Here is an 18,902-nt window from a genome sequence, read left to right on the forward strand (position 1 = left end):
ATTCAAAATGTTACAGGATTAAGCTTTACGTTTGACAAGTTACGTTAGTTAAGACATCCTAGTGTTGTCATTTTATCAAACTTATTTGATAATTCTGTATTCCCTAACATGTATTCAAATTTCAAGTTCACAAGGCACTGTTTTTAAGTAATTAGCTTGAACCTTTTTTGCCTCCAGCTCAATCAATGAGGAAAACAAAGTCGTGGCAATAACTTCCATTTAATTTTAATTAGATGGTACTTCATATTGTAAGAGAATATTGACCAGAAGTAGCTTTCTGCAGATGGATCATATCTGATGCCACTCTTTAGTCTCAACAATTAAGCTTGTAGTAAGACATCTTATAAACATTGGAAATGAAAACACAGAAAAAAACCCACTCTCCCTAATATCTTGCTGTTTCCAGAGTCTCTGCCCCTATGTTACTGCTTTGAACAAGAGCAGCCTTTCTTTGGCAGTTAACACTATTACAGGGCCATGCACAACTCTAAAATAGAAGCAATTTTGTAGCTCTGCTCTGTAAACACTTGAATGCACAAAGTTTTAGGATGACTGTTGAAAATAAAACTGTTAAAACAGCATCCAAAAGCTAACATTAAGTCCAAAACCACATAGCAATTTGTGGCCAGTCTTAATGCAGAATATTCCTATCTTCCCACATATGTCTTGGGATTTCTCCCAATAAACCTTAAAAGCAACTGCTGAACTCTGGCATGCACATGCCTTATTTCACAGGCTTTAACTGTAGCAGCACCATGCAACTTGGCCCACTTGGGATTCAGACCTCAAGGTTTACAACTGTGATAGATCTTAAAAAAGATTTCCTGTCTACCATTCCCACTCTCCACAAAAGGTTAATTTGCAGCATAAGGTCCCTCAGTCTCTGGAGAATTCTACGAGAATAGGATTTTTATTGAACACTCCTTCAGTCCTTTTAGTATACAGACCTCTGACATGGTTCTCTTTGCCTGAATTCCCAAAAGAAAATATCTGTAGTCCAAAGACTCTGAAACAGTTGTTTGAAAAGGGCTGTTTCTATCCTCATGTTCAACTCTTAATACTTTGCCCATAGGCAGGAGCAGCTAGCAGCTGACATATGAATTTCTTACGCAAGTCCTGTCTTGAATTTTTCTTCCTTCTTCCTCTCTTTGCCTAGTCTCAAAAAATCCACCTTTGTATGCAAGGGGAAAGAAGCTAAAAGCAGAAAGAGAGATCTGGGAACACCACAAGTTTCAAGCTTGTTTAGGAATTATGACAGAAGGTGGCAAGATAGATGCAGAATTCAGGGATAAGTGATACATGTACTATGTTAAAGACATTTTTGCAAACTTTTTGCCTTTTTTCCTGGAACATCAATAAAAAGTTTATTTCTATAAATACCTTTCCACATCTCTGATGCAATGTGCGGAGCCATAGGTGCAACCATAACGCAGAGTGAAGCCAAAGCATCTTCAAATTCTGTGCTGTGGAGAATAAGAGGCCGAGAAGCTTGCTAAATGAAAAGACAGAAAGAAAAGAAAGTAAATTGTTAAAATCCTGAGGTAGGGGGGAAAGTAGTTTAAATTAAGAAGAAAATGCAGTATTAAAACCTAAAATCAATGTCTATGCTTAGGACAGCGTCATTTCACAATAAACTGGAAATTTATGAAAAGTTCTGGAGAATTAAAATTGCAACTCTTGGTCTCTTCTCTAACATTTGGAAGTGCTCTTCTCTAACATTTGGAAGCTAATCCTGAAGAGGCTGATGCAGACCCTTGGGGATCTGCTCTAGTACAGGAGTCTGAGCACAGACCCATCTGGGCAACGGTGGTCCTCAAAAACATTTTGAGTGCTGCCACTTCTAGAAGTGCAATCTTATGTAAAACTAGAGCTATCTGAGAAGAGGTGCTTGTATAAGAGAGTCAAACTGTGCTGAATGCAGCATAGTTTTTGTTGAGATAAGGTTCAGTTGTACAGGATCCTAGAGTGGCTTATGTAAAGCTGAATTTAGTGAGAGGTTTTAGAGCTAAAGGAAACTTCAGGAATGAAAATCGCAGCACAGGCTTTTACAGTTTGATGTTCAGATTGCTTTAGTAAAGTGTTCAGCTTCTCTAGTACAGAAGATTTTCCATTTCTTGCAAAAGGTGCTAGACTGACAAAATTGGAACCCTCATTCCTCTATTTGTTGTATCTTAGTAGAAAAGATAGAGCACTAAAAGTAACCGGATGAACTTTTTCTTTCTTTGCCTGTTTGAGAGATTATACCCCATGATAAATTCAGATTCTGTGTTTATTTTGTAATTCGCTCCTCTAAAGAAACAGCACAGAAAAATGTCAATGCACATCAGCTTATAAGAATTATCTGGTGGCTGTGATGAACACCCCTTCCCATCTACTAGCAAATTGTCCAAAACCGGTGATTTGACACAGACCACAAATATTGTCAGATGGCATCTTCTTATCATTGATACTAATGAGATCAGTGCAAATTAGATTTGACTAAATTTCAGTAACTACTACTTGCTTTCTATATTTAACCTTCACCCACCTCCCCACTTCCTCTTTCAAATGGGAGCGAAAGAGGAAGTGTCAGCATGCTATACGGAAACTTGTTCTTGAAAGATACTGCACTGACTTCTTTGGTCAAGAAATATGTCAGCGTTCAAAACATCTGTCTGTCTGTAGGACACCAATTTTTATTTATATTTTTTTTATTTATATTTTTTTTAACATTCGCTCATCACCATCCACCAGCCCAAAATGCATATGAACCACTGAGCTGGAGATAAAGAACCGTGTGTCACCTTCCCAACACCACACAGAATCCCAGACTTGTTATCTCAGTACAGCACTTGTGCACATCCCACTTAATTTTTTGTTAAGTTCCTTAACTTTGTCAATAATCTCCTTGGAATCCATAAGGCGTAAGTGGTATTTCAATAAAGAAGTTGCAAAATCCAAATTTTGATTTGATTTCTGGTCTAGATCAGGTTACCATTATATGCCTGAAGGATTGCTCAACCAGATCTAAGAGTAGCAACAAAAATAACGGTAATAGTTTATTATATTTGATCTATTGCCACTGGCTGATAAACAACATAATCTAAATAAAAAATGCTAAAGACCTAAGTTATTTTCACATTTGTTTTAAAAAAGGGAATTTGCAAACTCTAGCAGACAGTTCAGTGGTGAAAGCTGTCTCTGAGGAATGTAAGATTATGTGCAATTTTCTTTGCAAAAAATAACCTTTTCCTTTAAATCAGAATATTTGGTAATTCTATAATATACTACTATACCCAGCTATCTATGCAACTTGGTTAAAAACAAAAGAGAACAAAGAACAGAGCTAAACGAAATGTATTCTTTTGAAATTACAGGATGAGGATGTAAACATCAGAATCTAGTGACTCTAATACCATCAAGCTCTTCCTGCAAAAATATGTGTTTCAGTGTTATGGTGATACTAGAATGTGCTGCTTTTGAACTGAATAATTCAATGAGGCTCTCGACTTAGTGGCAATGTTTATGTCAGTAGATGACTTATGGAAAGCTGCACCTATAGTTCAGGCAGCTCCTGCTTTGTATAAAGACTTACAGGAACAGGGTCTGAGAGAAAAATACCTTCATTGGTATCATTACTTACATGGAGTATATTAGTGAGGCTCATCAATCGGGAAATAGCTGCATTGAACAAATGATCCTTTGTGAAGTACTCTGTTACCTTGTATTAGAAGAAAAGGTTTATCACTAATTACTTAAAATTCTCAAACATGGAATACTGGGGTTTTAAATGAAAAAGAATTATTGATAATCAATTGAAATTTGTGAAATACGCCCATCTTACCTCTTACATGAAAATCACTCTGGCATGCAAACACATCGTATATGCAATCACATGTGTGCATGTGTATATAATAATCATATAAAAATTCAGTTGACTAGCTTTCCCTCTGTTTCAGGATTTTAAAAGCTTCAAGCAATGCCAATGAGAACTGTGTATTAGTAATCACTCTCTATTTCCTTTAATAAAATATATTCCCTTTGCCCCTACAAGAGGCCTTCATATTTGTAAATCCAGTTATGTTGGTGAAAGCTTGTCCATAGATTGCAAGATTATAATTCTAAAGTCTGTTAAAAGACCTGGAAGGTCCCTCACCACAGACTTGCAATCAGGAGAAGTTTTTATCTGTAGAAAAATATTTTAAGTTAATTTTGCATTTATTTATGTCTCCTTCTAAGTCCTGCATAACTGAATTGACACTAATCATCAGCATGAGACAGCACATAAAAAGAGACAAACAATAATTTTAGTAATTTTTTTTTTTTAGGATATGCCAATATATTTTCACCAAGAACTTTTTTTCATTCTATATGAAACATCAGGCATGATAATGAGGTGTGAAGCAAACAGATCAAAAAGCTCTGTTAGGGATAACCTGCATAACTCACCTATAGCTTTGCTACTGGAAATGGAGTTACTTGAAACCCAGATCGATAACTTCTTAATGCCATAACGTTTCATCCTTTCAAGGAGGCACACAGGACAAAAATTTTGCCAATCTAAATCTTACTACTTTGCAAAAAAGTTCTGTCCCACAGAATTTGAAGGTAAATGAAACTACTTATATAGAGAATAATTAACTTAAAAATTATTAACCTCTCATCTGGAGAAAAAGCTTTTGGCTCTGTAAGTCAAGCATACAGTTTTAGCATAAGCAGCAACTTATTTAGTCATTTACAACCTATGTAAGTGTTTCTTTTAACCTCAGAAATCACCAGATTCTTCTGCTCCCAGATCTTTCTGGCTTCAGCCTTCTCTTTCTTATTCAGAAGTTCAGGATTAGGCATGGTTCCTGAAGTCCTTGCTTCAATAAGTTTGGTTACAAGCATCCAGAGGCGCGTCTGCCATCTCTGAACGCCTGGCATAGCATCAGCTGAGATTAATGAAAGATTGCAGAAATAAATTTCAGTTACAATGAATGAATCCAAAACTTTGAAGAAAAGCAGAAAGGAAACGGAATGCTAAACATTTTTTACAAAACCCCTGTATTTTAAATTAAAAATGTCAATGCAATTAAAAATGTCTTTACAAATAATGCTAGGTTGCTTTAATGGAAAGAAATCAATAAGATAAAAGTATCTTTCTGCAATGACTTTAAAAATAAATATATACAGCAAGAATATTTGCTAAATCTGTAAAATAACCCATGTCAGTGTTGCTCATCTCATGTTTTAATGACTCAACAAAACATGCTCTCATTTTTCAAACTCATGGAAGAATACAAACATACATATATATACACACATGTATGCACACACATATTTTTTAAATTGAGAGGTTCCTTCTAAAATTTGATTTTAGAAATTACATATACTTTTGTTGCTACAGAAATGCTACTGTGCTAATGAGTATAGGCTCTAATCTTTGGTACCACCTTTTGACACAGCTTAGTTTGGGATGGGGAGATTATAAAGCTGTTCACCCTGACCCTGCAGGTGTCAGTCCCCCTCCATCGCTGCTCTAAGAATGTGTTTCTGTGACCTAGGGACTGTGCTACAGAGAGACCCCAAGCTACTGCTGCTCACAGCCAGGTCCTCCATGTGGTATGGTGCAGGGCCACCACTGAAGGTATGGCTTGAGGTGTGGCACTGATATGGCTTTAGCTCTCTCTTCCAGACACGTCATGTTTCTGCTAGACTGCACAGCACTACATCACGTTGCACTGCACAGTATCAACACATCCTAAGATGTCCCAGCTGGCAAGAGCTTCCAACTCTGCTCTGGCAACTGCACTTGAAAAGACTGCCAGGGCTACTGCTAAGCTGGGAGAATTAGAAGACATGTGAGTGACTGTAATACAGGTAGATTATCTGTCTGATTACACTAGATGAAAGACTTCCTGCACATCTGGGAACAGTAAAATAGAACCTGATTGACTATGTCTGCATGATTCTCATGAACTCTCATTGGTGGGACTGGGAGTACGATGCTCTCTCCAAACCTTCCATCTCCTGTTCATGCCAGAAGCATGTAGATCATCTAGACACGGTATGCTTCTCTTTATCTGAACTGTAGTAACGGTGTAATAAGCTGGTGGGGAAGTTTGACCACATCTGGTCCCACATAGTCTGGAAGACTGCTTGTCCACACCAGGGGAGAGGGGTAGAGAATGACATGAGGCCCTGACTTCATGCCCACCACTGAAAAGACAATGAATCGAGTCTGCAGGGCAATCCTCAAAAGGCTATCAAAACACATCCACGGAAGAGAAGGATCATGGCAACTGAAAATCTGTATTTAATATTCTCTTGTCACGTCCCGCTCAGATGAGGGAGACAAGTGACTCAGATTTGTAAATCCCCAACGGAGCAGACAATGGAGAGACAAGTGTCAAAGTCCAAACATTTACTGACTTCCCACAATGTACTAATTGGTCACATGATAATTGGCTAAGTATATAACGAGTTGTGGCAAGCAATACAGTATGCCTTGCATTTCTTAATGGTAGTGAAGGAAAAGGGGAAAAAGGAAAGGAGTGAGATGAAGGAAACAGAGGAATAGAGATCACTGGTCTGGGTTCCTGCATTGATCCTACCAGTGAGGGTTCCAGGAGGCATCCATCTTCTTCACTTCACTCCACTCTCTGGGCCCCCCCTCCTCTTTCCTCCCCCTTGATTTAGACACGCTTTCCTTGGGTCCGTCCCCTAGGTTGACCTACATACCTACATATCCCATGTATGGGGAGGGGTAAGGTATTTCGTGGGATGATGTAATTAGCATGATCTTGTTAGTTTTCATTAGCATATTCAGGGATATCATATATTAACTTTAATATGCATTTCGTAGATAATGAAGCAAAGGTCATTCACTGGACAGATGGCCCTTGAAATCTGGCCAGGTGTACCAGAGCAGAACCGTCCTGTCTCCCCTCCAGATGCATCTTGTGTTATTTGGGCAGTCTTATCAGCTTCGACCTCCACACTATCCACCCCATGACTGTAGTTTCGTCTTGCGAGTGTTTGAGGCATTCCTTAGCTTGGAGGGCCTCCACTCCCCCTGCTAACTTTTATGTCTTTCTCAGGCTGTTTTTCTCAGTCCGTGTTTCTCGCAGGCCTGTTTTTACAAGTTGTCTCTCACATCTCTGAATAAGACAATTTTCTATATTGGGTTTGCATGGCAAGGTTTTGGTAGTGGGGAGGCACAGGGGTGGCTTCTGTGAGAAGCTGCTAGAAGCTTCCCCTGTGTCCAATAGAGCCAATGTCAGCTGACTCCAAGATGGACCCACTGTTGTCCAAGGCTGAACCCACCAGCGATGGTGGTAGCACCTCCAGACAACATATTTATGAAGGGGAAAAAAAACTCTGTGGGAACCTGCAGCTGGAGAGAGGAATGAGAATATGTGAGAAAATCAATTCTGCAGACACCAAGGTCAGTGAAGAAGATGGAGGAGGTGCTCTATCTCTGCTGGAGCAGAGATTCCCCTGCAGCCCGTGGTGCAGACCATGGTGAGGCAGGCTGTGCCCTGCACCCATGGAGGTTAATGGGGGAGCAGATCTCCACCTGCAGCCTGTGGAGGACCTCACGCTGGAGCAGGGGGATGCACCCAAAGGAGGCTGTGACCCTGTGGAGAGCCTGTGCCAGAGCAGGCTCCTGGCAGGACCTGTGGCCCCATGGAGAGAGGAGCCCACACTGGAGCAGGTTTGCTGGCAGGACTTGTGACCCCATGGGGGACCCATGCTGGAGCAGTCTGCTCCTGAACGACTGCACTCTGTGGGAGGGAACAAAGATGGAGCAGTTGGTGAAGAACTGCAGCTTGTGGGAAGGACTCACGTTGGGGGAGTTCGTGGAGGACTGTCTCCTGTGGGAGGGACCCCACGCTGGAGCAAGGGAAGAGTGTGAGGAGGAAGAAGCGGCAGAGACAACGTGTGATGAACTGACCACAAACCCCATTCCCTGTTCCCCTGTGCCACCCAGGGGGAGGAGGTAGAGAAATCGGGAGTGAAGTTGAGCCCAGGAAGAAGGGAGGGGTGGGGGGAAGGTGTTTTAAGATTTGGTTTTATTTCTCATTACCCTACTCTGATTTGATCGGTAATAAATTAAATTAATTTCCCTGAGTTGAGTCTGTTTTGCCTGGGATGGTAACTGGTGAGTGATCTCCCTTTCCTTATCTCAATCCATGAGCCTTTCATCATATTTTTCTCCCCCTGCCCAGCTGAGGAGGGGGGGGTGATAGAGCGGCTTCATGGGCACCTGGCATGCAGCCAAGGTCAAACCCACCAGAACTTGCTTGATTTCTTCAATTTAAACATTCGTTATTTTGTTATCATTAAGAAATTCAGAGCAAAGCTTAAAGATTTAAGAGATGCTTTTCACCTACTTTCCATTTTTCTCCCCTGGAAGTATCTTATGGCTGCTACCATCTCCTTTTGTTCCTATCTTCCAATACTCTTTTGACACGACATGACTTCAAAATCTTTCTTTGTATTTCTCAAGTGGTAAACAGGTTGGTTTGAATAACTGAATGCATTTTTGCTACCATTATACTTGCACATACTTAGCTTTCTTAAAAAATGTTCAACCACCAAGCTCTAGTATACTTTGCAACTATGATTTTGTACCCAGTTCTCACACTAATTATTCCATTTTCAAGATGGACAAATACGGCAAAACGATTGTGTGTCACTGAATTAGCTGCTTCAGAGGAAATTATGTACCTGTGTACTGTTAGTGATGCAGGAGTTAAAGCTTGATTCCAGGTTGGTTTTTTTAAGAGACCTTTTCATATGCCTAGCTCTGTACAGTTGTGATTAGATGGTGACAGAAAGCCAACTGAGAAAAGTCATAAAGCCCACTCCTCCAGTACATACAATAGGGCAATAATATATAAATGAATACATATGAATATAAAGGGTGACAAATACCAACTGAAATAATGCTTAGTGCAGGCTGAACTAAGTAGCAAGAAGCTAACAAGAGAAAGAATGAGGTAGTACACCTTTTAAACCAGGCATGGAGTGTTTTATTAAAGCCTTATGCAACAAGAGGGCTAGATTTAACTGTATGCATAAGACTACATTAAAATGTGTGAACCACAGTAGATAAAAAAAAATTAAGATCTGTCAGTATGACAAACTGCATGATGGCAGTAAATAAGTGCATAGGAGGGTAAATCTGAACTTATTCAAGAAATAAGCTTATAAAAATGTCATGTGTGTACAAATATTAGTTACTGGGAACTCTGATTATCTTCTAGTGAGATCCTTCTAAGAAGTATTTCATAGCCCAGCCTACAAAAGCCATTGCATACGAGTGTAAATAAATGGAAATAATAAAATATTGCAGTTTTATCTGTAATCTGATATGATTTAAAAAGCAGCTTATTACAAAGAAAAAAATCATAAAATAATCATTTTCAGTCAATCGTAGCTAATAAAAAAATAAGGTTTGCAGAAGAAAATACCACTTAAGAAATACTTTTCATACATCCTTTTAGCTCATAAGAGGTAAGCTGCTTGCAATAATCTTGCAAGCCTGCCTCTCAGTGACAGCTTTGTGACCCTCTCTGTTTTAAAAGAAACGAACAATAAAACCTGCTCATTATACCTTTTTGATTCAGTTGTTCCAAAAATTGGGCATGAAGAATTGTATTAATTTTGTGTTTAAAATATAACACACTGGAAAAAAACAAACCAAACCAAAACAACAGAAACAATCCAACTTACTTTTAGCATCCCACAAAATATCTTGTTCTGGAGGAGCAGCAAACAGAATGTAAAGACGCAGGGTGTCAATGCCATACTCTTTCACTAATTTTTCAGGGTCTATTCCATTGTGCTTAGATTTGCTCATTTTTTCCCAAGTAACTTGGAGCTTCTCACCAGTGTTTAGGTGAACTGGTTCAGTTCCTAAATATTAAGACATATGGAAAGTATTAAACCAAATTTTGCTTATTTTTAACAGCAATTAATGTTGTTCCCTAAGCCTAAGAAGAAACAACTATTTTTAGTTGGGGGTTTTGGTTTCCAAACAGCTTAAAGAGGAAAAACACCCATTGTAAACACCCTCTTCCCTCCCAGGTTTTTTCTACTCTAATGTTTTAACACAATTAGTATCCAAATGCTTCCACATTACATCCTGACAGAAAGTCTCCTTCTACCATCTGGAAGCTGTATCTGGCACTCACCCTATGTGCTACCTTGATAGCCCCTGAGATTTAAGCATTGTTATAACCATGACATCTAAAACCTTCTAGACAGGTGTACTGATTTGGTACAATTCTGACCTGCGCTTAGGTTTTACAAACACCAGATTTATAAGTTTCAATTGCAGTAAGTTATCCTGACAAGAACGTGCCTTCTGTGAGATGGAAAGGGGCATTTACACTGATAAAGGTGCGACCAAGCAAAACCACCTGCTACAGAAAAGCCCTAGCTTTTCTGAAAGAAAATAGGATAGCAGACAGTGGTAAACGTAAGTTTTGTTTATTTGGTTTTTATCTGATTTATCAGGTTTGTATGCAGGAGAAGAACAGTGAAAACAAGGTTGTGCGAGAGGAGTGATTACGGGAGGCAAATATGACCAAACCACTCTTGCTGCTACAGGTCCCCAAGGACTTGCTGCTCCAGCTTATGCAGTGAAAGCACTGGAAAGGACTTGAGAAAGAGCACTTTTTCCTACACCTGTTCTACCTTCCTAATATCTACTGAATACATCAACATCTGTGTTAGCTTTGCCACAATGTTTTTGTAGGTCACCTGTTTGCTGGGACTACTAGCTCCATTCAGCAAGCTGCTGAGCACTGTCTTATCAAAACTGACTTCTGCTCTTTTGGACTATCCTGGAGCTAAAATAATACTATAGCACTGTTTATGTGTTTGGATGCAATTAGAAACTGCTGGATTAGTAGGGTCTCCGTGCACTCAGCAGTGCATATGGATCCAAAAATCACAGAAGTTGCTTTCCAGTTCAAATATTACAAGGATTCATTTTCTCTTCCAAATTTTCCCAGCACTGAGACTTGTACACCAAAGCAGTCCCTAACTTTCTGGATGTACCTATGCTGATTTTCCCATGCAGTCTCTCTTACCAGTGAGATCAACCTCCTCTCTCTTCAAACACTGGCCTGTTGTTGTTAGTCTGAATGTCTGATTCTTGATAAGACCTTGAACCAAGAGCTTATGGAAAGGCTCCCTAAGGATGGAAGGAAAAAGAAACTTGTCTGTTGAAAAGAGCTGTCAAAAGCACACTTAATGATAAGCCTCAGGTGTTGAGCCAATCAGGCACAATTATTTAATGAAACAAGAATTTCAAGTTGACTATACATAAATGGTTGTCACCTTAGAAAGAGTACTTTGTGCATTTATTCATAGTGGCTGGCTGGCAAGTATTTATTTGTATTCTGCACACATTCTTGCATCCCAATTTAGTACTAAGTTATTCTACCATCACTTTCCAAATTAGCATATGGATAATGCACACAAGTTTCTTGGCCAACAGCACAATTTCACTAACTTCAAGATAAATCCCCATGTGTAAAAGCACTCAAGTACCTGGCCTCAGTATCTTACAAATATTTAGTTACAGCTTCTCTCAGAGGAGCACAGTATTTTGAACCAATCAAAATCTTGCTGCACATTTCTTTCTATAAACAGAGAAGATAGCTTCTCTAACATAAGCACCTACATGCCTTGTCCCTTTGTAGAAGTAGCCATGAAGACCTAGCTGTAAGAAAAAAGTACACTAGCAAAGTAGCAATACTGGAAAGTTCGTATGTCAAGTGAATCAATTTTTTAGCATCTTGAACATTAAAACTTTACATCAGGAAGAGTAAACTCTCATCAAATGTGTGCATGATAAAGCTAAAAAGAGTCTTAAAAGCACCAAAGCTAAAGGCAGTAGTGCACTCAGCAAAAAATAAACTCTAAGTAAACACTGCTCTAGTTGACAGATACATTATTGCAGTCACCTCCTTTAATGATTTTGCATTTCTAATTCATTGAGTCAGATGTCTGTCACTGTTTTCACTGAAAAAAAGACAACAAAATTAATCTCTAGAGGTTTTGGTGCCCACTCAATAGGCCTGGAAAGTAAGGCAGTTCTAACAGCAGCTCCAGTGGGCCAGGGAGGAGATATGGAGCGAGACCCAGAAAGCATACACAGTCTGGGCAGCCTTCTCCTTGGATCCTCTAACACAAAGACATTGGTGACCATCATTTTGGAGGATGTGCTAATCAGCTCTGGTTACCACCTCCTAATGCTTGCCTGTGCTCAACATTAAGCAATCTGAATCCTTCACACTTTCACCTAAAAAAGCCCCACATAGCTACCAATATAACTTAACCTAAAAAGGATGCATTACTCCTATTTACATATTTTTTTAAAAGCTAGAATAAATCCATCTAAAGAAGACATAGTAAAAGCAGACTTCCACATTTTACTTCACGTGTACAAAAAAATCATAATCCAAAAGACTACTCACTTTTAAGGAATTTAGTATTTTACATTATTAGGAAATATAAATTATATGACAATTTATCCATGATTTAAAACACAGTAATTTATTTAATAATACAGTATTATTAAATTATATAACAATTATGCATGTTTTAACTGTATTAAAGCAGGTATCTTCCAAGTACTAGTCTCTAAACCCTTTTGATGACTCTGAATTAAGGAGATATTTGAAAGAAAAGCCTTAAAGTGGGAGAGAGAAAGTGACAGGCTTCATACTTTATCTTCAACATATTCATGTTCGAACATGAGTTTCCTTCCTTGCATATTTTGTATACTTGTAAATATTGTGCAAGTACTGGCACATAGTGGTGTACTGTTCAGTCACCAATCAGTACAAGTCTCTGTCATGCCACCTGGTTTTATCAACAATGTTAAGTAAGAGTAGAAATTCAAGCATCTCTAAATATTTTCTAGACAGTATTTCACAAGCTGCCTCAAAAATCCTGTTGTTCAGAAATAAAGCAACTTAAGATGAAAAGTGAAGTCAAATTTAGACAGTACAAACAAGAAAAAGTATTTTAAAAATAGGAGGCAATAGCTATCTAAAATCTCAAATAATTATCTCAAATTATCCAAGTGAATTAGAAGATGAAAATCAGGAACAAAAACCTTGTAATCCTATCATCAACAAATGGTGGGAGAATGCTTCAGGAGATAACTGTTCAGGGTAAGTTTCTTCTACAAACTAAAGACATTACACTAAGGAAAAATAAAAATAATTTTTCCCCCTATCATTCAGTACTTCAGTCTAAGATCTCAAACAGGTATTAAAATAGCTACACTTGCTGCTATCTAAAATAAAGCTAATGAGGTAGCCAGAACATCCAAATTAGATAGGGCTCTCCACTGGAAATGATTTTTCAAGGAACACATATTTTTAATGACAAAGAGTTAGTTCAGATCATATGCCAAGTTATTAAAGCTCAGTGAAGGAATGAGCATTTCCTATTTTTGTTTATGCTGACAGAGGCTACAAAAATGCAATACAAAATACATTACCAAGTATGGGGAAAAAAACTCCCATGTGTTCCTAGTGGGAGACCGCAGGAGAATGGAGACATGCCCAAAATGAGAAATCCAGAGCCCATCTAATAAACACAGGGCTCAGAAACAACTTGAGCCCTGTACTGAATTTCTCCTGAAGTGTAGTGATTTTGCCAGTGCTGTGGTGGCTCCATCTCACGGTCACATGCAGAATTACACTTTAATTTACAGTAATAAAATCACACACCTAAAACCTTCCCCTTCAGAGAAAGCGATGTGTTTCTTGGCTGCAGAAGGGAACTGACAAGACGCCACAGCACATCAGGTGTGATGCAATTCCGACCTAAATACTGCAGCACCCAGGCATGGCCTGGTGTCATAAATACCTCCTGAGCCATACCACTGTGAACAGCTGAAATTAAGCTATGTGCAGACAGATGGACATTTCCAGCACAGTAAATGAAGAAGTAGCTTGAGTTTCTTTGAATGCTCAATCACATTTCAGATTGTAAGGATGCTGGAATGGGATATGCCCTCACCAGTCCATGAAGTAAGTTTGTGCTCATGCTGGATGGAGTATGGGCACTGGGGCCTTAGTTGTGTGCAGTTTTTAATCATGTTGTAGGTCAGATCTCACCTGGGAAGTCTGCCTGACACCTCTGAAAAGGGTCAGCTGTGCCATGAAGTGTGTAATCCATCTTTTTCCTTTCAGTAATGTTCACATACAGGTTCATCTCTATGACAGACCAATCTCTCTGTATAGGAGCACACAATGGATGGATGGGCAAGTGTTAATGACAGATCAGAAACTCCTGCTCAGTGCCATGGCCTCATGCTCCTCGCTCTGCTCCAGTGCAAGGTGAATAGCAGGACTTTCAATCCCATTACAAATGACCTGGCTGGAAGGACTGTGTGGAGCCTGCAACAGCGATAAACAGCAGACTCGGAAGAAGGGATAGTCCTAGCAAAGGAGCTCACTGCATGTATTTGCATCCTGCACCTTTAGAAAGGCTGAGGGAGCCCCATGCTGTGCCCTAGAGTGAAGACAAGACCTTGGCCAGTCACTGTCAGCTGAGTTCAGGTGCTTGTGAAACCTGCTGTTAGATCTAGCTGCAACAATCCGGCAACCCTGCGGAAGGCCAGAATAGAAGTGATTGGAGGATGTGGGAGCTGATCATTTTAGGCAGAAAACTATCAAACAATATTGAATGTTTGAGATTTTACACAGTCAATAGCTGAGCACCTTTACTTAAAATCAACACTAGTGATAAAGTTCCTAATGAATGCAGAGAAGCTCTAACATCCTTCCTTCACAGAATAAGCTATTTCTGTCACACACATATCTTTTTTTATTCTGTACTGCAGCTATGTGAAAACAGTGCCTTCTTACTCAATAGATTTGCTCTCTATCATGGTCAAATCTGCTGATTTAATGGCAACAATAAACTTGTTTATTGCTTTATAACCCTTCAGGGACAATGTGCTAGATCCCATTTCCAATTATGCATCAGACGGAACCGATTACTAAAGTCTAGGGAAGAGCCGAATTCTATGTAACTTGTACTTGGAGTAATACAGTTGAGCAGGTGTAACTGAGTGTGTCAGCACACACTTGCCATGGTGGATTAAGCTGAAACAGATGAGGAGGTTGCTGGTCCCAGCTGCCTACCTGGCTCCTCTCCCAGCAGTGGTCACAGCTGGGAGAGCTGACTGGCTTGTGAATTAATTCTAGACCGATGCACTTTATAGACCAGATTGCTAACACAAAATTACATCAATTTGGGCTTAATCTGTTATCACATGTACCAATACCCAGAGGGTGCCATTTATTCTGCGTTGTCATTACTGAGGAAATGAGTAACATTTCCTGCCATCTCCAGTTCAATGCATTAAAAAACCAATGCCCATCTTCAGGAGATATTTAAATTATATTGACACCTTTACAATTTTAGATGCCTACAAACATTGCATTTTCTATGGAAACACGTGTGATATCTTTAAATGCCTATTTTATGTATGATGTCTATAATATTTCTATAACAATAATGTACATCATATTTGAAGACATTGCTCTGAAAATCTAAACTACAGAATTGTAAACTTTTGTTTTCAATTTCATTATGATATTAATAGCCATTAATATAGAATTAAAGACTATCAGGAAATATTTCAGTGGATTTGAAAGTCAGAGGATAGGAGCCAAACAATGAAAATTTCCATGAAGAAAACCTATCAAAATGAAAAGTTACTACAGATTAATAGGGGAATCATAAAAATTTGTCAGGATACTAGATAACAATTTAAATGGTGGCAGCTCTCATTAACTGAGATATAGCACAATTTTACTAATTTCATCAGCGAACAAGACCTGAGCTACTTGGGAAAGATTGAAAAATGCACAAGGGGGCAGTGTTTTTTAAGATTTTAATGTTTTCCTTCGGCACTGTGGGCTTCAACACCATGACTTTAAGCTTCCTAACAATAAGCTTGCTGTTTCTAACTACCCTTTTCAGATCTCTTAGACCAGCCTTTGAGCAGTCCTAACAGAAGGCTGAGCAAAAGTGGCTTCTGGCAATGTAAAACATTTAAAACGCATAGTAATATTTATAAAGGAGTTGCAATTTCCACATCAAAACAAAATCCTGATTTGACTTCATGGCTTAAGAGCACCTAATGCTTTAACTTGCATAGAGCTAAAGCAAGCAAACAATTTTGTGCATGATGATGAATTTGTTACAGTCATCTTGCAGTCTGAGCACACGTAGAAGCAGTAGAAACAACAGATCCTAGGGGCAATGCTGTAACGTATCTTCACATGTGCAACAGTTCTTGAGATTGTATATGGTGTCAAAGGAATTCTCCACAGTCTTGCAAACTACTTTTACAGAAAGAAATTTTTATTTTCTCTGCTATTGTCACTAGACATAGTCAGCGCTGAAGCATTTTTTTTAATTAAGTTAGAGTTTTCTTCTGCAATTTAGCATATTTAGACCAGTCTACACTACACAGCTTTGGTACTACTGCTCTGTCACAGTGGAATATAAACAAAACACATTTCAAATTAATACAGCTGCAGAATCACCGTGTCTTAAAATAATGTAGGTTGGAAGGGACCTTTGGAAGTCATTTGGTCCAACTCCTTTCTCACAGCAGACCTAACTTCAGGTTGCTCAGGGCCCCGTCCAACTGAGTTTTGAAAATATCCAGTGATGGAGATCCCACCACCTCTCTGGTCAAACTACTCCAGTCTGATCACCTTCACTGTCAGAACTATTTTCCTTCTGACCAGCTGGACTTTGCAGCAATCTGTGACTGTTACTCTTTTCCTTTCTCAGTACATCTCTGAGAAGAGCCTGGTTCTGTCTCTTCTATAAACATCCTTTAGGTAGCAGTAGACAGCAATTACATTCCCTCCTTAAGTCTTCTCCACGGTGAACATGCCCAACTCCCTTAGCCTCTCCTTGTATGCCATATGCTCCAGCCCCTGACTATCTCAGTGCTCCTCCACTAGATCCTCTTCAGTTTGACAATGTCCCTCACACTGGGGGGGCAGGGCTCAAAACCAGACACAATATTCCAGAGGTACCTTCCAGAGTGATGAACAGAGATAATCAAAGCTGGACATGGTTTTGCTAATGCAGCACAGTATACTCTCACGCCAACTGCTGACTCACACCTAACTTGCTGTTCATCAGGACCCCTAAAGTCCTTCTCGGTTGTAATCCCTCCCTGCACAGTCGGCACAGCCCCAGCTGTTTCTGTGGGTAATCTGCTCCATGTACTTGTGATTCCTGTCAGCACTTCAGACTTGCTTCTTCAACTCATCAAAGTTCTCTGCACAGCAGCTCTGCCATCCAGAGTATCAATGGCTTCTCAGTGCGCAGTCATCAGTGAACTTGCTGAGGGTAAGCACTTTGTTGCACTGCCCAGGCTGTTGATGAAGATGTTAAATACAGTTGGTCTCAGCAGCAACTCCTGAGGAATACCACTTGCAAACAGCTGCCAGTCAGACTTAAAGCACTGACCCTTTGAGCCTGGTGGTCCAGACAGTTTTTCCACCTGTGCTGTAGTCCACCCATTCAGCCTGTATCTCCCCAGTCAGACTACAAGGATGCCATGGGAGAACTTAAGAGCCTCGCTAAAGTCATGGCAAAAGATATGCACAGCTCTCTCCTCATCCACAAACAGAATCATCTCACCATAGAAGGAAGGCAGATTAAGTTGGGTATAATTTCCTCTTGGTAAACCCTTGGTGGCTACTCCCAGTCACCTTGTCTTTCATGTGGCTGGAACTTGCACGTGTCTGGTTTACTTAGAAGTTTACAAGTCCACATCCCCTGGACTTGTACATGTCTGGTTTACTGAAGTGATCCCTAACTCCATTCTACTTTACAGTGGGTAGTACCTCTCTCCTTCAAACTCTCCTACTAAGCACAGACCTTGACAGCAAAGGCCAAGGCAAAGATTGTCCCTTGCTACTAGGGTCTTTGTCTGATTTTGTGTCAGGCCAAGATTTCCTTGATTTTCTTTTCAATGTTCTTGATGTTCTTTTCAGAAGTCCTTCTTACTGCCTTCTCATTCTTCACTGTTTTCAATTCTAGATAAGCTGTGGCCTTCACTAATTCTACCTGGCCTACACAGTCAATGCTTCCACATTCCTCAGGGGTAGCCCATCCTCGCTTCCATTTTCCATGCATTTCTTTTAGTGCTTGAGCTCACTCAGGAGGTCCCTTTTCAGCCAAGGTGGCCTCTTTCCATGCCTCCTCATTTTCTTGCACACCAGAATAGACCACGTACTTTGCAAGCAAACCTCCCCTTCCTTGTGGTCTCACTTTATAGTGACAATACTTAAGCCACCATCGTTAGTGTTATTTTGGAAGGTGGAAGAATTTGACTAGCAAAAGAACATTTTTCTGTTATGTGTTACAGCTCCTCTAGAGGGTTGATAGATTAGGATTGTAAAGTCTTTTGTAGAACTGATAAGGCTGAAATTGCTTGTAAGGGAGAGCTCTGAAATCCTTTGCTTAAAGGAATAGTGCCCCTGAAAGGGTCTGCTTTGAGAGGTCCACTCCCTGAGAGAAGAAACATCCTTCCTGCTGCAGCTATGCAAGCTGGAGACAACAGAATGAAACACAGGTACACAAATCATCCACACCCAAAATTTCAAATACAGCTTTCACTGCAAACTATATTGCCGGCAAGAACGAAGAATGAAAATGCATCACCTATTTTCATCATCATGATTATGAAATAACTCAGGGAAATATTCTGCTGGCTTCACTAACTAGTCCATCTTTTTCCAGCGCACAGCTACTTAAGTTCTAGTTCTGTAGCAAAACTACTGCATTCAAGAGCATTCAGTGTGATGTATATGTAGGTTCCTCTTTAACATGAAGTTTTTAGAGTGGATACTAGTAAAGAACGA

General features: G+C 39.7%; 1 protein-coding gene across 9 annotated transcripts in view; it reads right to left on the reverse strand.

Moving 5' to 3' along the window:
* LARS2 (leucyl-tRNA synthetase 2, mitochondrial) overlaps positions 1–18,902 on the reverse strand; it is a 145,655-nt gene that overhangs the window by 13,183 nt on the left and 113,570 nt on the right. For all 9 annotated transcript variants that reach the window (XM_074840562.1, XM_074840588.1, XM_074840571.1 and 6 more), the window contains 5 exons: positions 11,067–11,170; positions 9,703–9,885; positions 4,744–4,913; positions 3,623–3,700; positions 1,381–1,492 (listed from right to left, as the gene is read on the reverse strand). In XM_074840562.1, coding sequence (XP_074696663.1) covers positions 1,381–1,492; positions 3,623–3,700; positions 4,744–4,913; positions 9,703–9,885; positions 11,067–11,170 — 647 coding nt within the window. The remainder of the gene's footprint in view (positions 1–1,380; positions 1,493–3,622; positions 3,701–4,743; positions 4,914–9,702; positions 9,886–11,066; positions 11,171–18,902) is intronic.

Source organism: Strix aluco, chromosome 1 (assembly GCF_031877795.1).
Source record: "Strix aluco isolate bStrAlu1 chromosome 1, bStrAlu1.hap1, whole genome shotgun sequence".
Taxonomy (NCBI): Eukaryota; Metazoa; Chordata; class Aves; order Strigiformes; family Strigidae; genus Strix; species Strix aluco.